Source organism: Nansenia antarctica, assembly GCF_963989245.1.
Source record: "Nansenia antarctica genome assembly, chromosome: 8".
NCBI lineage: Eukaryota > Metazoa > Chordata > Actinopteri > Argentiniformes > Microstomatidae > Nansenia > Nansenia antarctica.
Genome location: NC_137678.1, coordinates 41451490 through 41470537, shown reverse-complemented (window position 1 = coordinate 41470537; position 19048 = coordinate 41451490). Strand labels below are relative to the sequence as shown.

Here is a 19048-nt window from a genome sequence, read left to right as displayed (position 1 = left end):
TGTTGCATTTTGATACTTTTTTGGATGAAGTGGAGGGATGGAAAGCAGAAGTTGCTGAATCTGACAGGAACCAATCAACTGTCAGGCCTGAGGACAGCGTTTCTGTTACACTGCCACCACCAGACATTGGATCCTCTCATAGGAGTGGTGGATCCTCTCATAGGAGTAGCAGATCATCAAGGGCCTCTACCTCACTCTCAGCCCAACGCATGAAAGTGGAGGTAGAGCGAGCAGAACTAGTGGCTAGAGAGGCTGTATTAGATGAACAGCGTGCTTTGGAAATCGAGGAAGTTGAACTGAAGACAAAGAAAGAGAAATTTAAAATAAGAACTGACATTGTCGCCTCCACCGCCAAATTAAAAGTCATTCAGAAATGTCAAACATCTTCTCTACCAAGTGTAAAAGAACATGATGACATGAATGCCTATTATGATGATATGCAAAAGGGACAATCTGTGTCTATGAATCTTGAACAATCACCGGTTGAATATGCTAATATAGGAATAGTGCCTAAAACCCCACTTCAAAAGGTTGTTATTCAAAGGCAGCATCCAAAGCCTACTAACACATTGCACAGTAAAAGAGAACATGATCAAATGTCAACAATGAATAATCAGTCAACAATGGATAATCTTATCAATCAAGACACCATGCCCAATGTAGAGCAAAAACATGATGCCATCGCTGAAATCCTTCTTACTCAGCAGAAACTTGCTTTACTTCCTGTGAGGGAAATGAATACATTTGATGGAGACCCAATGAATTTCCTACCCTTTATGCGTGCTTTTGAACATTGTATTGAGGACAAGACAAGTAGCAATCCAGACAGGCTTTATTTCCTGGAACAGTACACCACTGGACAGTCACGAGACTTGGTGCGTAGCTGCATGCATATGCAACCAGACAGAGGCTATGCTGAAGCTAAGAAGCTACTTGAAAAGAACTTTGGAAATGAAATCAAGATAACCAGTGCGTACATGGAAAAAGCCTTGAACTGGCCAAGCATAAAGGCTGAAGATGGAAAGTCACTACAGGCCTATGCACTGTATTTGAGAGGATGCAACAATGCCATGCAAGACTTGCACTATCTGGAAGAGCTTGATAGCCCATCAAACCTCAGGCTTATTGTTTCTAAGTTGCCCTACAAGTATAGGGATAAATGGAGGTCTATTGCCTGCAATATACTTGAGAATAGTCATGGCAGGGCTAAATTCAAAGACCTTGTTGGCATCATTGAAAAACAAGCCACAATTGTTTTAGATCCTTTGTTTGGAGACATGCAAGACCCTACGGTTGACAAGAACACCTCAAAAACCAAAGACTTCAAACAACAGAACAAAGCAGGAAGCTATGGCAGCAGCTTTGCTACCACAATGACAGCAGCGAGTGAAGTTACAGCTGTTGAGAAAGAAAGAAGGCCAGAGAGCAATGGCACTAATGACTTGTGTATATATTGTGAAGAGAAACATCCCATAGTTAACTGCCAGCGACTAAAAGCACAACCACATGACGCTAAGGTAGAGTTTGTGAAAACTAATGGACTATGTTTTGGATGTCTGACTAAAGGACACCTCAGTAAAGACTGTAAACAAAGAATGACATGTCAAAACTGTCAGAGAAGGCACCCGACAATGCTTCACATGGAGAGGAGGGAAGATGACAGTTCAGGAGATCATTCGAGAGAGGCGAGGAGCACTGCAGCAACGCATGAAAAGACCACAGTTGGTAGTGCACTTGTTTCTATGAAAACCGGAAAACATACTGGGGCTGGTAAAGAATGTACTCTTGCTATTGTTCCAGTTCTAGTGAAACTTGAAAAAAGTAACAAGACTATCATTACTTATGCTTTCCTGGACCCAGGCAGTTCAGCAACGTTCTGTACTGAGAAACTTATGAAACAGCTGGATGCCAAAAGTAAAAGAACCAAGATTCTCTTGAGGACCATGGGTCAGGAAAAGCTGGTTGAAAGCTATGAGATTACTGGACTTGAAGTAGGCAACATCAAAGGTGGCACTTTCATTTCACTGCCAAAGGTGTACACCCAGAGAAAGATACCAGTCACCAAAGACAATATTTTAACTTCTAGGGATATCCAGAAATGGTCATACCTGAACGAAGTATGTTTGACCGAAATTGATGCTGATGTGGAGCTTTTGATTGGAGTGAACACTCCAAAAGCAATGGAACCCTGGCAGGTCATAAATAGCCAAGAAGATGGACCGTATGCGGTTAAAACCCTTTTGGGATGGGTGGTAAATGGGCCACTCAATGGTTGCACCGCTGCTCAGGATGCGGGACGTCAAAATGTATGGGCTAATCGGATCTCAGTGGCCAGTTTGGAAGAAGTCCTCATCCAGCAATATAATCACGACTTTTCAGAAAAACAGTATGAAGGGAAAACTGAATTGTCAGAAGAAGACCGTACATTTATGAAAATTGCATCAGACTCTGTAAGCCTTAAAGATGGTCATTACTACTTGCCATTACCTTTACGTAAGGAGGAAGTATTCATGCCAAACAACCGACATACGGCAGAGCAAAGGACTCGTCATCTCCTCAAACGCTTCAAGAGAGATGAGACATTTTTGACTGAGTATAAAGACTTCATGAACGACATGATCAAGAAAGGTCATGCGGAGAAAATCCCTCTAGATCAGGTTACACAGAAAGAAGGAAAGATATGGTACATACCCCACCATGGCGTCTACCATAAACAAAAACAAAAGATCAGAGTTGTATTTGACTGTACAGCATCGTATCAAGGTACATCCCTTAACAGTGAACTCCTGCAGGGTCCAGATTTGTCCAACACACTCCTGGGAGTTCTGCTAAGATTCCGTCAAGAAAAGGTTGCCATGATGGCGGATATTGAGGGAATGTTCCATCAAGTAAAAGTTCGACCAGATCATGTTGATTATTTGCGTTTCTTATGGTGGCCCGATGGCAACACAGACTCAAACTTGGAAGAGTATAGGATGACAGTCCATCTGTTTGGACATCCCCAAGCTTCATCCCCAAGCTGCGCCAACTTTGCACTTCAGAGAACCGCAGATGACAACGTTAACCGATATGATGAAGAAGTAGTATCTACCATCAAGCAGAACTTTTACGTTGATGATTGTTTAAAATCAGTAGCTACAGAAGAGCAGGCTATAATGCTAGTGAAAGAGCTCAGAGATGTTTGTGCTGAAGGTGGGTTTAAGTTGACAAAGTGGGTCAGCAATAGTCGAGCAGTGCTGGCTTCAATCCCAAAAGAAGACAAAGCAAAACAAATGAAAGAACTAGACCTGGATCGTGAAAAGCTTCCAGTGGAGAGAGCACTAGGGATACAGTGGAACATTGAGAATGATGCTTTCACCTTTCAGATCAATGTGAAAAGCCAACCACTTACCCGAAGAGGTCTTCTCTCAATGGTCAGTTCAGTATACGATCCACTTGGTTTTTTGTCTCCGTTTGTGCTGAAAGCAAAACTAATACTCCAAGAACTTTGTCGTTTGAAATATGGATGGGATGAAGCTATTCCTCAACATTTGTCTAGATCATGGATAAAGTGGTTGACTGATCTGAACCAGCTGTCCACTTTCCAAGTTCCCCGCTGCATGAAGCCTGAAAACTTTGGTGAGATCAAGACAGCACAACTGCATCACTTCAGCGACGCTAGCGAGCTTGGTTATGGTACTGCGAGCTACATTAGATTGACAGATAAGAAAGATAAAATACACACTGCACTTGTTATAGGAAAAGCAAGAGTCACTCCATTGAAGCAGATAACGATTCCTAGACTGGAGCTTGCTGCAGCAACCTTGTCTGTGCGTGTTGACAGAATGTTGAAGACCGAACTGCAGATCCAGATGGAAGACTCTGTGTTTTGGACAGACAGCCAAACAGTGCTTAAGTACATCAACAATGAAACAAAGAGGTTCCAAACATTTGTTGCAAACAGAATATCTGTGATTCGTGATCTGTCCAGACCATCACAATGGAGATATGTGAGCTCTAAAGAAAATCCAGCGGACGATGCCTCAAGGGATTTGAATGTTGAAGTCTTCTTGAGCACCAAGAGATGGCTAAAGGGTCCTGATTACCTGTCAGAACCAGAAGCTGAATGGCCAAAGATCCCAAAGGAAGTGAACTCCCTTTCCTCCAGTGATCCAGAGGTTCGGAAGGAGTTGACAGTCAACAGTATCAGTGTGGAAGAAAGGAAACCTATGACCAAGTTCATTGAATACTTTTCTAGGTGGACCAGCCTCAAAAGGGCTATCGCATGGATGCTCAAACTGAAAAGAACACTCAGACAGTTGAGTAGAAAGAGACACGAAATCAGTAAACAGACTGAATCATTGAACGATATGGAGAAATTCAAATTGACTTTAGGACCCCAACGTCTCTCAGTGGAGGACTTGGAGGAGGCTGAGAAAGATTTAATCCGCTATGTGCAAGAGCAACACTTCAAACAAGAGATTCATCTTTTAAAGGAAGGCGAGAGCTGTACCAAAGAAAGCTCAATCAGAAAATTGGACCCAATTATGGAGAGTGGAATCCTCAGAGTTGGTGGACGACTAAGTAAGACTGCTATGCCGATGGACTTGAAACATCCCATGATCATCCCCAAGGACTCCCACATCTCCCAAGTTCTGTTACGACACATCCACAAGCAAGTTGGCCACTCCGGTCGAAACCACATGCTTTCCCGACTAAGCCAACGCTACTGGATGCCTAGTGCTAACTCTCTAGCAAGAAAGACAATCAAGAACTGCCTATTCTGTCAACGCTTGCAAACTAGAGTAGGTGAGCAAAAGATGGCCGACCTTCCACTAGATCGCATCTCACCAGATCTGCCCCCCTTCACTCATGTTGGTATTGATTATTTTGGACCCATTGAGGTCAAAAGAGGCCGTGCTCATGTTAAAAGGTGGGGAGTCATCTTTACGTGCCTTGTGAGTAGAGCTGTTCATCTTGAAGTTGCCTGTCACCTGGATACGGATTCATGTATTAATGCACTCAGAAGATTCATTTGTAGAAGAGGCCCATTGACAAGCATTCGAACAGACCAAGGCACCAACTTTGTTGGAACACAGAGAGAACTTGGAGAAGCGCTGAAAAGGTTGAATCATGAAAGGATTCAAAATGTTTTATTAAATGAAGGAATAAAATGGACATTCAACCCTCCCTCAGGAGCCCATCATGGGGGCGTCTGGGAGAGATTGATCAGACAAGTGAAGAAGATTCTCAGTTCGGTGGTTAAAGAGCAAACATTGGATGACGAGGGTCTACAGACAACTATGTGTGAAGTGGAGCTGATCATGAATGACAGACCCATCACAAGTGTCTCATCTGATCCGAATGATTTAGAAGCTCTTACTCCGAATCACCTGCTGCAGATCAAAGGAAAGCCAGTCATGCCTCCAGGACTTTTCCAAAAAGAGGACCTCTACTGCAAAAGAAGATGGAAACAAGTCCAATACATCGCAGACCTCTTCTGGAAAAGATGGATACGAGAATATCTGCCACTCATGCAGGAGAGAAGTAAGTGGAACAACCCAAAAAGGAACTTCTCACCCGGTGACCTTGTTATTATTGTGGATGGCACGGCCCCTCGTAACTCGTGGCTAATGGGACGCATATTGAAGACATTGCCAGACACCAAAGGCTTTGTTCGAAGTGTCCTTGTCAAGACCAAGACCAACGTCCTGCAAAGACCCATCAGCAAACTCTGCTTGCTGATGGAGGCAGACTAAAGAGTAATCTAGGAAAGCCCCTTTTTGTGTTAAGTTGTTTTTTGAAGTTTGGCTCCATGAGTTGGTTTTTGAAGTAATTGTTCTGTAAACAATTAGGGACTGGAATGTTGGAGCCAAAAAAGCTTTATATTATTATTTATGAAAAGCCACTTGAATGGTATTTTGAAAGTGGTACTTTGGCCCATAAAGACTTTTATTTTGAAAATGGGTGTCGCCCAATCTAAGGACATAATTGATATAAGGAAGTGATCTCTCCTTGCTTGGGCTTGATGAGTCCTGACACGTGAGGGTGCGACACAGTTTTTCAACCATCACGATAAACCACCACATTAGAAAAGATTTGTTGTTTTGTTTGATACACGTTTTTGTTTAATACAAGTTTTGGTTTGATACAAGTTATTTTGTTTGACAACTTTGTTTGATAACTTTGCTTTTGAATTCCGATCGGGGATAGGCCCGACCCAGAAGTGACACACATACAAACAAACATTGACACACGCGTACGCAATGAGTTGTCGGACTGAGAAACAGAAGCAGCTGGGGATGAGTCAGCAGAAAGTCCAGCAGAGAGTCCAGGAGAGAGAGAAGGAACTGAAAGAGATCCAACAGGCTGTGGAGTCTCTCAGACGCTCTGCACAGACAGCAGTGGAGGACAGTGAGAGGACCTTTACTGAACTGATCCGCTCCATTGAGAGAAGGCTCTCTGCTGTGAAGCAGCTGATCAGAGCCCAGCAGGAGGCAGCAGTGAGTCAGGCTGAAGGAGTCCTGGAGCGACTGGAGCAGGAGATAGCTGAGCTGAGGAGGAGAGACGCTGAGCTGGAGCAGCTTTCACACACAGAGGATCACATCCATTTCCTCCAGAGTTGTCAGTCTCTCTCCAGTCCCAGTGTATGTTCAGACTTCCCCAGCATCATTGAGGGTCCTCTTCAGTTGTTTGGAGATGTGAGTGAGGCTGTGTCTGAGCTGAGAGAGAAACTAGAGGACGTCTTTAAGGGGGAGTGGCCCAAGATCTCAACTACAGTGAATGCAGTGGATGTTTTCCTGCCACCAGAGCCCAGGACCAGAGCCCAGTTCTTCCGATATTCCCGTCGGCTCACACTGGACCCAAACACAGCAAACAGCCACCTCTCTCTGTCTGAGGGGAACAGGAAGGTGACATTTATGAACCAAGCCCAGTCATATCCTGATCATCCAGAGAGATTCACTGGCCAGGATCAGGTGCTGTGTAGAGAGGGTCTGTCTGGACGCTGTTACTGGGAGGTTGAGTGGAGTGGGGTGTTGGTTCGTACAGCAGTCTCATATAAAGACATCAGCAGAGCAGGGGAAGGTGCTGACGCTGCATTAGGATTCAATACCAAGTCCTGGGTGTTAAACTGCTATAGTGGTGGTTATAGTTTCTATCACAATAATGTTGAGACTGCAGTATCAGGCCCTCAGTCCTCCAGAGTAGGAGTGTACCTGGATCACAGGGCAGGTACTCTGTCCTTCTACAGCATCTCCTCTGACACAATGACCCTCCTCCACAGAGTCCAGACCACATTCACTCAGCCCCTCTATCCTGGGTTTGGAGTTTATTTTGGGTCCAGTGCTGAGCTGTGTGAGCTGGAGTAGAGGTCCCTATAAGAGTGATGCTTTATCATATCATAACCTACTATTCTGTCGAAATATCTTTCCCTGTTTAGTCTTTAGAGGTTTAATGACTTAACCCTTCTATTAATTGTAGAGGCTTGACTCTCAGATTGAGCTCTCTCTGTCAAGTCTACAATGTGAGATTATTGATGATGTCACCAGTCAGAGGATCCTCATCTCTGGTCAGATTTGACCTCTGAAGACAACAGGCAGCAGCATCCAATAGGAACAGGGCTTTCAGCTTCACTCCTCAACATGGCTTCATTCTAATCTATGATATGGGATATTCTCTGTGTTAGATTTTGCAGAGTCATTGTGTTATACCTTTATCATTATGTACGTATTTGATGTTATTGTGGAACAGTTTTTTCACGACCAATAGAAATGCTGCATGATACATGTGTCCTACATGTATTCTTATTGATTATTACCTATTGATCTATTCCCTCTCTAATATTAACTACTCTCCTCATCGTCAACAAAGTTGACCAGTTGTTCTGTTCAGTTGTACAGAATTATGTTGATCCAGTCTTTCAGATCTATTTGAAGTCCAGTAGAACAGCCAGCTACTGGATATGTGGGATTGAAAATGAACCTGAATGATCATGTATCATCAATTAACATTAAAGAAATCATCAGATTGAAAAATAAATAAAAATAAAAATAAAACATGTTGGAGCCAAAAAAGCTTTATATTATTATTTATAAAAAGCCACTTGAATGGTATTTTGAAAGTGGTACTTTGGCCCATAAAGACTTTTATTTTGAAAATGGGTGTCGCCCAATCTAAGGACATAATTGATATAAGGAAGTGATCTCTCCTTGCTTGGGCTTGATGAGTCCTGACACGTGAGGGTGCGACACAGTTTTTCAACCATCACGATAAACCACCACATTAGAAAAGATTTGTTGTTTTGTTTGATACACGTTTTTGTTTGATACAAGTTTTGGTTTGATACAAGTTATTTTGTTTGACAACTTTGTTTGATAACTTTGCTTTTGAATTCCGATCGGGGATAGGCCCGACCCAGAAGTGACACACATACAAACAAACATTGACACACGCGTACGCAATGAGTTGTCGGACTGAGAAACAGAAGCAGCTGGGGATGAGTCAGCAGAAAGTCCAGCAGAGAGTCCAGGAGAGAGAGAAGGAACTGAAGGAGATCCAACAGGCTGTGGAGTCTCTCAGACGCTCTGCACAGACAGCAGTGGAGGACAGTGAGAGGACCTTTACTGAACTGATCCGCTCCATTGAGAGAGCTCTGCTGTGAAGCAGCTGATCAGAGCCCAGCAGGAGGCAGCAGTGAGTCAGGCTGAAGGAGTCCTGGAGCGACTGGAGCAGGAGATAGCTGAGCTGAGGAGGAGAGACGCTGAGCTGGAGCAGCTTTCACACACAGAGGATCACATCCATTTCCTCCAGAATTGTCAGTCTCTCTCCAGTCCCAGTGTATGTTCAGACTTCCCCAGCATCATTGAGGGTCCTCTTCAGTTGTTTGGAGATGTGAGTGAGGCTGTGTCTGAGCTGAGAGAGAAACTAGAGGACGTCTTTAAGGGGGAGTGGCCCAAGATCTCAACTACAGTGAATGCAGTGGATGTTTTCCTGCCACCAGAGCCCAGTTCTTCCGATATTCCCGTCGGCTCACACTGGACCCAAACACAGCAAACAGCCACCTCTCTCTGTCTGAGGGGAACAGGAAGGTGACATTTATGAACCAAGCCCAGTCATATCCTGATCATCCAGAGAGATTCACTGGCCAGGATCAGGTGCTGTGTAGAGAGGGTCTGTCTGGACGCTGTTACTGGGAGGTTGAGTGGAGTGGGGTGTTGGTTCGTACAGCAGTCTCATATAAAGACATCAGCAGAGCAGGGGGAGGTGCTGACGCTGCATTAGGATTCAATACCAAGTCCTGGGTGTTAAACTGCTATAGTGGTGGTTATAGTTTCTATCACAATAATGTTGAGACTGCAGTATCAGGCCCTCAGTCCTCCAGAGTAGGAGTGTACCTGGATCACAGGGCAGGTACTCTGTCCTTCTACAGCATCTCCTCTGACACAATGACCCTCCTCCACAGAGTCCAGACCACATTCACTCAGCCCCTCTATCCTGGGTTTGGGGTTTATTTTGGGTCCAGTGCTGAGCTGTGTGAGCTGGAGTAGAGGTCCCTATAAGAGTGATGCTTTATCATATCATAACCTACTATTCTGTCGAAATATCTTTCCCTGTTTAGTCTTTAGAGGTTTAATGACTTAACCCTTCTATTAATTGTAGAGGCTTGACTCTCAGATTGAGCTCTTTCTGTCAAGTCTACAATGTGAGATTATTGATGATGTCACCAGTCAGAGGATCCTCATCTCTGGTCAGATTTGACCTCTGAAGACAACAGGCAGCAGCATCCAATAGGAACAGGGCTTTCAGCTTCACTCCTCAACATGGCTTCATTCTAATCTATGATATGGGATATTCTCTGTGTTAGATTTTGCAGAGTCATTGTGTTATACCTTTATCATTATGTACGTATTTGATGTTATTGTGGAACAGTTTTTTCACGACCAATAGAAATGCTGCATGATACATGTGTCCTACATGTATTCTTATTGATTATTACCTATTGATCTATTCCCTCTCTAATATTAACTACTCTCCTCATCGTCAACAAAGTTGACCAGTTGTTCTGTTCAGTTGTACAGAATTATGTTGGTCCAGTCTTTCTGATCTATTTGAAGCCCAGTAGAACAGCCAGCTACTGGATATGTGGGATTGAAAATGAACCTGAATGATCATGTATCATCAATTAACATTAAAGAAATCATCAGATTGAAAAAAAAAAAAATGTTGGAGCCAAAAAAGCTTTATATTATTATTTATAAAAAGCCACTTGAATGGTATTTTGAAAGTGGTACTTTGGCCCATAATGACTTTTATTTTGAAAATGGGTGTCGCCCAATCTAAGGACATAATTGATATAAGGAAGTGATCTCTCCTTGCTTGGGCTGGATGAGTCCTGACACGTGAGGGTGCGACACAGTTTTTCAACCATCACGAGAAACCACCAGCACCACATTAGAAAAGATTTATTGTTTTGTTTGATACAAGTTTTGGTTTGATACAAGTTATTTTGTTTGACAACTTTGTTTGATAATTTTGCTTTTGAATTCCGATCGGGGATAGGCCCGACCCAGAAGTGACACACATACAAACAAACATTGACACACGCGTACGCAATGAGTTGTCGGACTGAGAAACAGAAGCAGCTGGGGATGAGTCAGCAGAAAGTCCAGCAGAGAGTCCAGGAGAGAGAGAAGGAACTGAAGGAGATCCAACAGGCTGTGGAGTCTCTCAGACGCTCTGCACAGACAGCAGTGGAGGACAGTGAGAGGACCTTTACTGAACTGATCCGCTCCATTGAGAGAAGGCTCTCTGCTGTGAAGCAGCTGATCAGAGCCCAGCAGGAGGCAGCAGTGAGTCAGGCTGAAGGAGTCCTGGAGCGACTGGAGCAGGAGATAGCTGAGCTGAGGAGGAGAGACGCTGAGCTGGAGCAGCTTTCACACACAGAGGATCACATCCATTTCCTCCAGAGTTGTCAGTCTCTCTCCAGTCCCAGTGTATGTTCAGACTTCCCCAGCATCATTGAGGGTCCTCTTCAGTTGTTTGGAGATGTGAGTGAGGCTGTGTCTGAGCTGAGAGAGAAACTAGAGGACGTCTTTAAGGGGGAGTGGCCCAAGATCTCAACTACAGTGAATGCAGTGGATGTTTTCCTGCCACCAGAGCCCAGGACCAGAGCCCAGTTCTTCCGATATTCCCGTCGGCTCACACTGGACCCAAACACAGCAAACAGCCACCTCTCTCTGTCTGAGGGGAACAGGAAGGTGACATTTATGAACCAAGCCCAGTCATATCCTGATCATCCAGAGAGATTCACTGGCCAGGATCAGGTGCTGTGTAGAGAGGGTCTGTCTGGACGCTGTTACTGGGAGGTTGAGTGGAGTGGGGTGTTGGTTCGTACAGCAGTCTCATATAAAGACATCAGCAGAGCAGGGGGAGGTGCTGACGCTGCATTAGGATTCAATACCAAGTCCTGGGTGTTAAACTGCTATAGTGGTGGTTATAGTTTCTATCACAATAATGTTGAGACTGCAGTATCAGGCCCTCAGTCCTCCAGAGTAGGAGTGTACCTGGATCACAGGGCAGGTACTCTGTCCTTCTACAGCATCTCCTCTGACACAATGACCCTCCTCCACAGAGTCCAGACCACATTCACTCAGCCCCTCTATCCTGGGTTTGGGGTTTATTTTGGGTCCAGTGCTGAGCTGTGTGAGCTGGAGTAGAGGTCCCTATAAGAGTGATGCATTATCATATCATAACCTACTATTCTGTCGAAATATCTTTCCCTGTTTAGTCTTTAGAGGTTTAATGACTTAACCCTTCTATTAATTGTAGAGGCTTGACTCTCAGATTGAGCTCTCTCTGTCAAGTCTACAATGTGAGATTATTGATGATGTCACCAGTCAGAGGATCCTCATCTCTGGTCAGATTTGACCTCTGAAGACAACAGGCAGCAGCATCCAATAGGAACAGGGCTTTCAGCTTCACTCCTCAACATGGCTTCATTCTAATCTATGATATGGGATATTCTCTGTGTTAGATTTTGCAGAGTCATTGTGTTATACCTTTATCATTATGTACGTATTTGATGTTATTGTGGAACAGTTTTTTCACGACCAATAGAAATGCTGCATGATACATGTGTCCTACATGTATTCTTATTGATTATTACCTATTGATCTATTCCCTCTCTAATGTGAACTACTCTCCTCATCGTCAACAAAGTTGACCAGTTGTTCTGTTCAGTTGTACAGAATTATGTTGGTCCAGTCTTTCTGATCTATTTGAAGCCCAGTAGAACAGCCAGCTACTGGATATGTGGGATTGAAAATGAACCTGAATGATCATGTATCATCAATTAACATTAAAGAAATCATCAGATTGAAAAAAAATAAAGAAATAAAATAAAAATGTTGGAGCCAAAAAAGCTTTATATTATTATTTATAAAAAGCCACTTGAATGGTATTTTGAAAGTGGTACTTTGGCCCATAAAGACTTTATTTTGAAAATGGGTATCGCCCAATCTAAGGACATACTTGATATAAGGAAGTGATCTCTCCTTGCTTGGGCTGGATGAGTCCTGACACGTGAGGGTGCGACACAGTTTTTCAACCATCACGAGAAACCACCAGCACCACATTAGAAAAGATTTATTGTTTTGTTTGATACAAGTTTTGGTTTGATACAAGTTATTTTGTTTGACAACTTTGTTTGATAACTTTGCTTTTGAATTCCGATCGGGGATAGGCCCGACCCAGAAGTGACACACATACAAACAAACATTGACACACGCGTACGCAATGAGTTGTCGGACTGAGAAACAGAAGCAGCTGGGGATGAGTCAGCAGAAAGTCCAGCAGAGAGTCCAGGAGAGAGAGAAGGAACTGAAGGAGATCCAACAGGCTGTGGAGTCTCTCAGACGCTCTGCACAGACAGCAGTGGAGGACAGTGAGAGGACCTTTACTGAACTGATCCGCTCCATTGAGAGAAGGCTCTCTGCTGTGAAGCAGCTGATCAGAGCCCAGCAGGAGGCAGCAGTGAGTCAGGCTGAAGGAGTCCTGGAGCGACTGGAGCAGGAGATAGCTGAGCTGAGGAGGAGAGACGCTGAGCTGGAGCAGCTTTCACACACAGAGGATCACATCCATTTCCTCCAGAGTTGTCAGTCTCTCTCCAGTCCCAGTGTATGTTCAGACTTCCCCAGCATCATTGAGGGTCCTCTTCAGTTGTTTAGAGATGTGAGTGAGGCTGTGTCTGAGCTGAGAGAGAAACTAGAGGACGTCTTTAAGGGGGAGTGGCCCAAGATCTCAACTACAGTGAATGCAGTGGATGTTTTCCTGCCACCAGAGCCCAGGACCAGAGCCCAGTTCTTCCGATATTCCCGTCGGCTCACACTGGACCCAAACACAGCAAACAGCCACCTCTCTCTGTCTGAGGGGAACAGGAAGGTGACATTTATGAACCAAGCCCAGTCATATCCTGATCATCCAGAGAGATTCACTGGCCAGGATCAGGTGCTGTGTAGAGAGGGTCTGTCTGGACGCTGTTACTGGGAGGTTGAGTGGAGTGGGGTGTTGGTTCGTACAGCAGTCTCATATAAAGACATCAGCAGAGCAGGGGAAGGTGCTGACGCTGCATTAGGATTCAATACCAAGTCCTGGGTGTTAAACTGCTATAGTGGTGGTTATAGTTTCTATCACAATAATGTTGAGACTGCAGTATCAGGCCCTCAGTCCTCCAGAGTAGGAGTGTACCTGGATCACAGGGCAGGTACTCTGTCCTTCTACAGCATCTCCTCTGACACAATGACCCTCCTCCACAGAGTCCAGACCACATTCACTCAGCCCCTCTATCCTGGGTTTGGGGTTTATTTTAGGTTCAGTGCTGAGCTGTGTGAGCTGGAGTAGAGGTCCCTATAAGAGTGATGCTTTATCATATCATAACCTACTATTCTGTCGAAATATCTTTCCCTGTTTAGTCTTTAGAGGTTTAATGACTTAACCCTTGTATTAATTGTAGAGGCTTGACTCTCAGATTGAGCTCTCTCTGTCAAGTCTACAATGTGAGATTATTGATGATGTCACCAGTCAGAGGATCCTCATCTCTGGTCAGATTTGACCTCTGAAGACAACAGGCAGCAGCATCCAATAGGAACAGGGCTTTCAGCTTCACTCCTCAACATGGCTTCATTCTAATCTATGATATGGGATATTCTCTGTGTTAGATTTTGCAGTCATTGTGTTATACCTTTATCATTATGTACGTATTTGATGTTATTGTGGAACAGTTTTTTCACGACCAATAGAAATGCTGCATGATACATGTGTCCTACATGTATTCTTATTGATTATTACCTATTGATCTATTCCCTCTCTAATATTAACTACTCTCCTCATCGTCAACAAAGTTGACCAGTTGTTCTGTTCAGTTGTACAGAATTATGTTGGTCCAGTCTTTCTGATCTATTTGAAGCCCAGTAGAACAGCCAGCTACTGGATATGTGGGATTGAAAATGAACCTGAATGATCATGTATCATCAATTAACATTAAAGAAATCATCAGATTGAAAAATAAATAAAAAATAAAAATAAAAATGTTGGAGCCAAAAAAGCTTTATATTATTATTTATAAAAAGCCACTTGAATGGTATTTTGAAAGTGGTACTTTGGCCCGTACAGGGCTAAATTCAAAGACCTTGTTGGCTTCATTGAAAAACAAGCCACAATTGTTTTAGATCCTTTGTTTGGAGACATACAAGACCCTACGGTTGACAAGAACACCTCAAAAACCAAAGACTTCAAACAACAGAACAAAGCAGGAAGCTATGGCAGCAGCTTTGCTACCACAATGACAGCAGCGAGTGAAGTTACAGCTGTTGAGAAAGAAAGAAGGCCAGAGAGCAATGGCACTAATGACTTGTGTATATATTGTGAAGAGAAACATCCCATAGTTAACTGCCAGCGACTAAAAGCACAACCACATGACGCTAAGGTAGAGTTTGTGAAAACTAATGGACTATGTTTTGGATGTCTGACTAAAGGACACCTCAGTAAAGACTGTAAACAAAGAATGACATGTCAAAACTGTCAGAGAAGGCACCCGACAATGCTTCACATGGAGAGGAGGGAAGATGACAGTTCAGGAGATCATTCGAGAGAGGCGAGGAGCACTGCAGCAACGCATGAAAAGACCACAGTTGGTAGTGCACTTGTTTCTATGAAAACCGGAAAACATACTGGGGCTGGTAAAGAATGTACTCTTGCTATTGTTCCAGTTCTAGTGAAACTTGAAAAAAGTAACAAGACTATCATTACTTATGCTTTCCTGGACCCAGGCAGTTCAGCAACGTTCTGTACTGAGAAACTTATGAAACAGCTGGATGCCAAAAGTAAAAGAACCAAGATTCTCTTGAGGACCATGGGTCAGGAAAAGCTGGTTGAAAGCTATGAGATTACTGGACTTGAAGTAGGCAACATCAAAGGTGGCACTTTCATTTCACTGCCAAAGGTGTACACCCAGAGAAAGATACCAGTCACCAAAGACAATATTTTAACTTCTAGGGATATCCAGAAATGGTCATACCTGAACGAAGTATGTTTGACCGAAATTGATGCTGATGTGGAGCTTTTGATTGGAGTGAACACTCCAAAAGCAATGGAACCCTGGCAGGTCATAAATAGCCAAGAAGATGGACCGTATGCGGTTAAAACCCTTTTGGGATGGGTGGTAAATGGGCCACTCAATGGTTGCACCGCTGCTCAGGATGCGGGACGTCAAAATGTATGGGCTAATCGGATCTCAGTGGCCAGTTTGGAAGAAGTCCTCATCCAGCAATATAATCACGACTTTTCAGAAAAACAGTATGAAGGGAAAACTGAATTGTCAGAAGAAGACCGTACATTTATGAAAATTGCATCAGACTCTGTAAGCCTTAAAGATGGTCATTACTACTTGCCATTACCTTTACGTAAGGAGGAAGTATTCATGCCAAACAACCGACATACGGCAGAGCAAAGGACTCGTCATCTCCTCAAACGCTTCAAGAGAGATGAGACATTTTTGACTGAGTATAAAGACTTCATGAACGACATGATCAAGAAAGGTCATGCGGAGAAAATCCCTCTAGATCAGGTTACACAGAAAGAAGGAAAGATATGGTACATACCCCACCATGGCGTCTACCATAAACAAAAACAAAAGATCAGAGTTGTATTTGACTGTACAGCATCGTATCAAGGTACATCCCTTAACAGTGAACTCCTGCAGGGTCCAGATTTGTCCAACACACTCCTGGGAGTTCTGCTAAGATTCCGTCAAGAAAAGGTTGCCATGATGGCGGATATTGAGGGAATGTTCCATCAAGTAAAAGTTCGACCAGATCATGTTGATTATTTGCGTTTCTTATGGTGGCCCGATGGCAACACAGACTCAAACTTGGAAGAGTATAGGATGACAGTCCATCTGTTTGGACATCCCCAAGCTTCATCCCCAAGCTGCGCCAACTTTGCACTTCAGAGAACCGCAGATGACAACGTTAACCGATATGATGAAGAAGTAGTATCTACCATCAAGCAGAACTTTTACGTTGATGATTGTTTAAAATCAGTAGCTACAGAAGAGCAGGCTATAATGCTAGTGAAAGAGCTCAGAGATGTTTGTGCTGAAGGTGGGTTTAAGTTGACAAAGTGGGTCAGCAATAGTCGAGCAGTGCTGGCTTCAATCCCAAAAGAAGACAAAGCAAAACAAATGAAAGAACTAGACCTGGATCGTGAAAAGCTTCCAGTGGAGAGAGCACTAGGGATACAGTGGAACATTGAGAATGATGCTTTCACCTTTCAGATCAATGTGAAAAGCCAACCACTTACCCGAAGAGGTCTTCTCTCAATGGTCAGTTCAGTATACGATCCACTTGGTTTTTTGTCTCCGTTTGTGCTGAAAGCAAAACTAATACTCCAAGAACTTTGTCGTTTGAAATATGGATGGGATGAAGCTATTCCTCAACATTTGTCTAGATCATGGATAAAGTGGTTGACTGATCTGAACCAGCTGTCCACTTTCCAAGTTCCCCGCTGCATGAAGCCTGAAAACTTTGGTGAGATCAAGACAGCACAACTGCATCACTTCAGCGACGCTAGCGAGCTTGGTTATGGTACTGCGAGCTACATTAGATTGACAGATAAGAAAGATAAAATACACACTGCACTTGTTATAGGAAAAGCAAGAGTCACTCCATTGAAGCAGATAACGATTCCTAGACTGGAGCTTGCTGCAGCAACCTTGTCTGTGCGTGTTGACAGAATGTTGAAGACCGAACTGCAGATCCAGATGGAAGACTCTGTGTTTTGGACAGACAGCCAAACAGTGCTTAAGTACATCAACAATGAAACAAAGAGGTTCCAAACATTTGTTGCAAACAGAATATCTGTGATTCGTGATCTGTCCAGACCATCACAATGGAGATATGTGAGCTCTAAAGAAAATCCAGCGGACGATGCCTCAAGGGATTTGAATGTTGAAGTCTTCTTGAGCACCAAGAGATGGCTAAAGGGTCCTGATTACCTGTCAGAACCAGAAGCTGAATGGCCAAAGATCCCAAAGGAAGTGAACTCCCTTTCCTCCAGTGATCCAGAGGTTCGGAAGGAGTTGACAGTCAACAGTATCAGTGTGGAAGAAAGGAAACCTATGACCAAGTTCATTGAATACTTTTCTAGGTGGACCAGCCTCAAAAGGGCTATCGCATGGATGCTCAAACTGAAAAGAACACTCAGACAGTTGAGTAGAAAGAGACACGAAATCAGTAAACAGACTGAATCATTGAACGATATGGAGAAATTCAAATTGACTTTAGGACCCCAACGTCTCTCAGTGGAGGACTTGGAGGAGGCTGAGAAAGATTTAATCCGCTATGTGCAAGAGCAACACTTCAAACAAGAGATTCATCTTTTAAAGGAAGGCGAGAGCTGTACCAAAGAAAGCTCAATCAGAAAATTGGACCCAATTATGGAGAGTGGAATCCTCAGAGTTGGTGGACGACTAAGTAAGACTGCTATGCCGATGGACTTGAAACATCCCATGATCATCCCCAAGGACTCCCACATCTCCCAAGTTCTGTTACGACACATCCACAAGCAAGTTGGCCACTCCGGTCGAAACCACATGCTTTCCCGACTAAGCCAACGCTACTGGATGCCTAGTGCTAACTCTCTAGCAAGAAAGACAATCAAGAACTGCCTATTCTGTCAACGCTTGCAAACTAGAGTAGGTGAGCAAAAGATGGCCGACCTTCCACTAGATCGCATCTCACCAGATCTGCCCCCCTTCACTCATGTTGGTATTGATTATTTTGGACCCATTGAGGTCAAAAGAGGCCGTGCTCATGTTAAAAGGTGGGGAGTCATCTTTACGTGCCTTGTGAGTAGAGCTGTTCATCTTGAAGTTGCCTGTCACCTGGATACGGATTCATGTATTAATGCACTCAGAAGATTCATTTGTAGAAGAGGCCCATTGACAAGCATTCGAACAGACCAAGGCACCAACTTTGTTGGAACACAGAGAGAACTTGGAGAAGCGCTGAAAAGGTTGAATCATGAAAGGATTCAAAATGTTTTATTAAATGAAGGAATAAAATGGACATTCAACCCTCCCTCAGGAGCCCATCATGGGGGCGTCTGGGAGAGATTGATCAGACAAGTGAAGAAGATTCTCAGTTCGGTGGTTAAAGAGCAAACATTGGATGACGAGGGTCTACAGACAACTATGTGTGAAGTGGAGCTGATCATGAATGACAGACCCATCACAAGTGTCTCATCTGATCCGAATGATTTAGAAGCTCTTACTCCGAATCACCTGCTGCAGATCAAAGGAAAGCCAGTCATGCCTCCAGGACTTTTCCAAAAAGAGGACCTCTACTGCAAAAGAAGATGGAAACAAGTCCAATACATCGCAGACCTCTTCTGGAAAAGATGGATACGAGAATATCTGCCACTCATGCAGGAGAGAAGTAAGTGGAACAACCCAAAAAGGAACTTCTCACCCGGTGACCTTGTTATTATTGTGGATGGCACGGCCCCTCGTAAC

The 19048-nt window shown here is 43.8% G+C and overlaps 4 protein-coding genes across 4 annotated transcripts; all 4 read left to right on the top strand.

Moving 5' to 3' along the window:
- Positions 1 to 6245: 6245 nt before the first annotated feature.
- Positions 6246 to 7349, top strand: LOC308164214 (tripartite motif-containing protein 16-like; the record flags this gene model as incomplete). The annotated part of the gene is made up of 1 exon (XM_080538356.1): positions 6246 to 7349. The coding sequence occupies one exon, from the start codon at positions 6246 to 6248 to the stop codon at positions 7347 to 7349; it is 1104 nt and encodes a 367-aa protein (XP_080394482.1).
- A 1091-nt stretch (positions 7350 to 8440) lies between these two features.
- On the top strand, positions 8441 to 9527 carry LOC308164213 (stonustoxin subunit beta-like; the record flags this gene model as incomplete). The annotated part of the gene is made up of 2 exons (XM_080538355.1): positions 8441 to 8637; positions 8981 to 9527. The coding sequence occupies 2 exons, from the start codon at positions 8441 to 8443 to the stop codon at positions 9525 to 9527; spliced, it is 744 nt and encodes a 247-aa protein (XP_080394481.1).
- Positions 9528 to 10592: 1065 nt separating this feature from the next.
- LOC308164212 (tripartite motif-containing protein 16-like) lies at positions 10593 to 11696 on the top strand (the record flags this gene model as incomplete). Its single annotated transcript, XM_080538354.1, has 1 exon — positions 10593 to 11696. One exon carries the CDS (start codon positions 10593 to 10595, stop codon positions 11694 to 11696), a length of 1104 nt encoding a protein of 367 aa, XP_080394480.1.
- Positions 11697 to 12774: 1078 nt separating this feature from the next.
- On the top strand, positions 12775 to 13878 carry LOC308164211 (tripartite motif-containing protein 16-like; the record flags this gene model as incomplete). Its single annotated transcript, XM_080538353.1, has 1 exon — positions 12775 to 13878. The coding sequence occupies one exon, from the start codon at positions 12775 to 12777 to the stop codon at positions 13876 to 13878; it is 1104 nt and encodes a 367-aa protein (XP_080394479.1).
- Positions 13879 to 19048: the final 5170 nt, after the last annotated feature.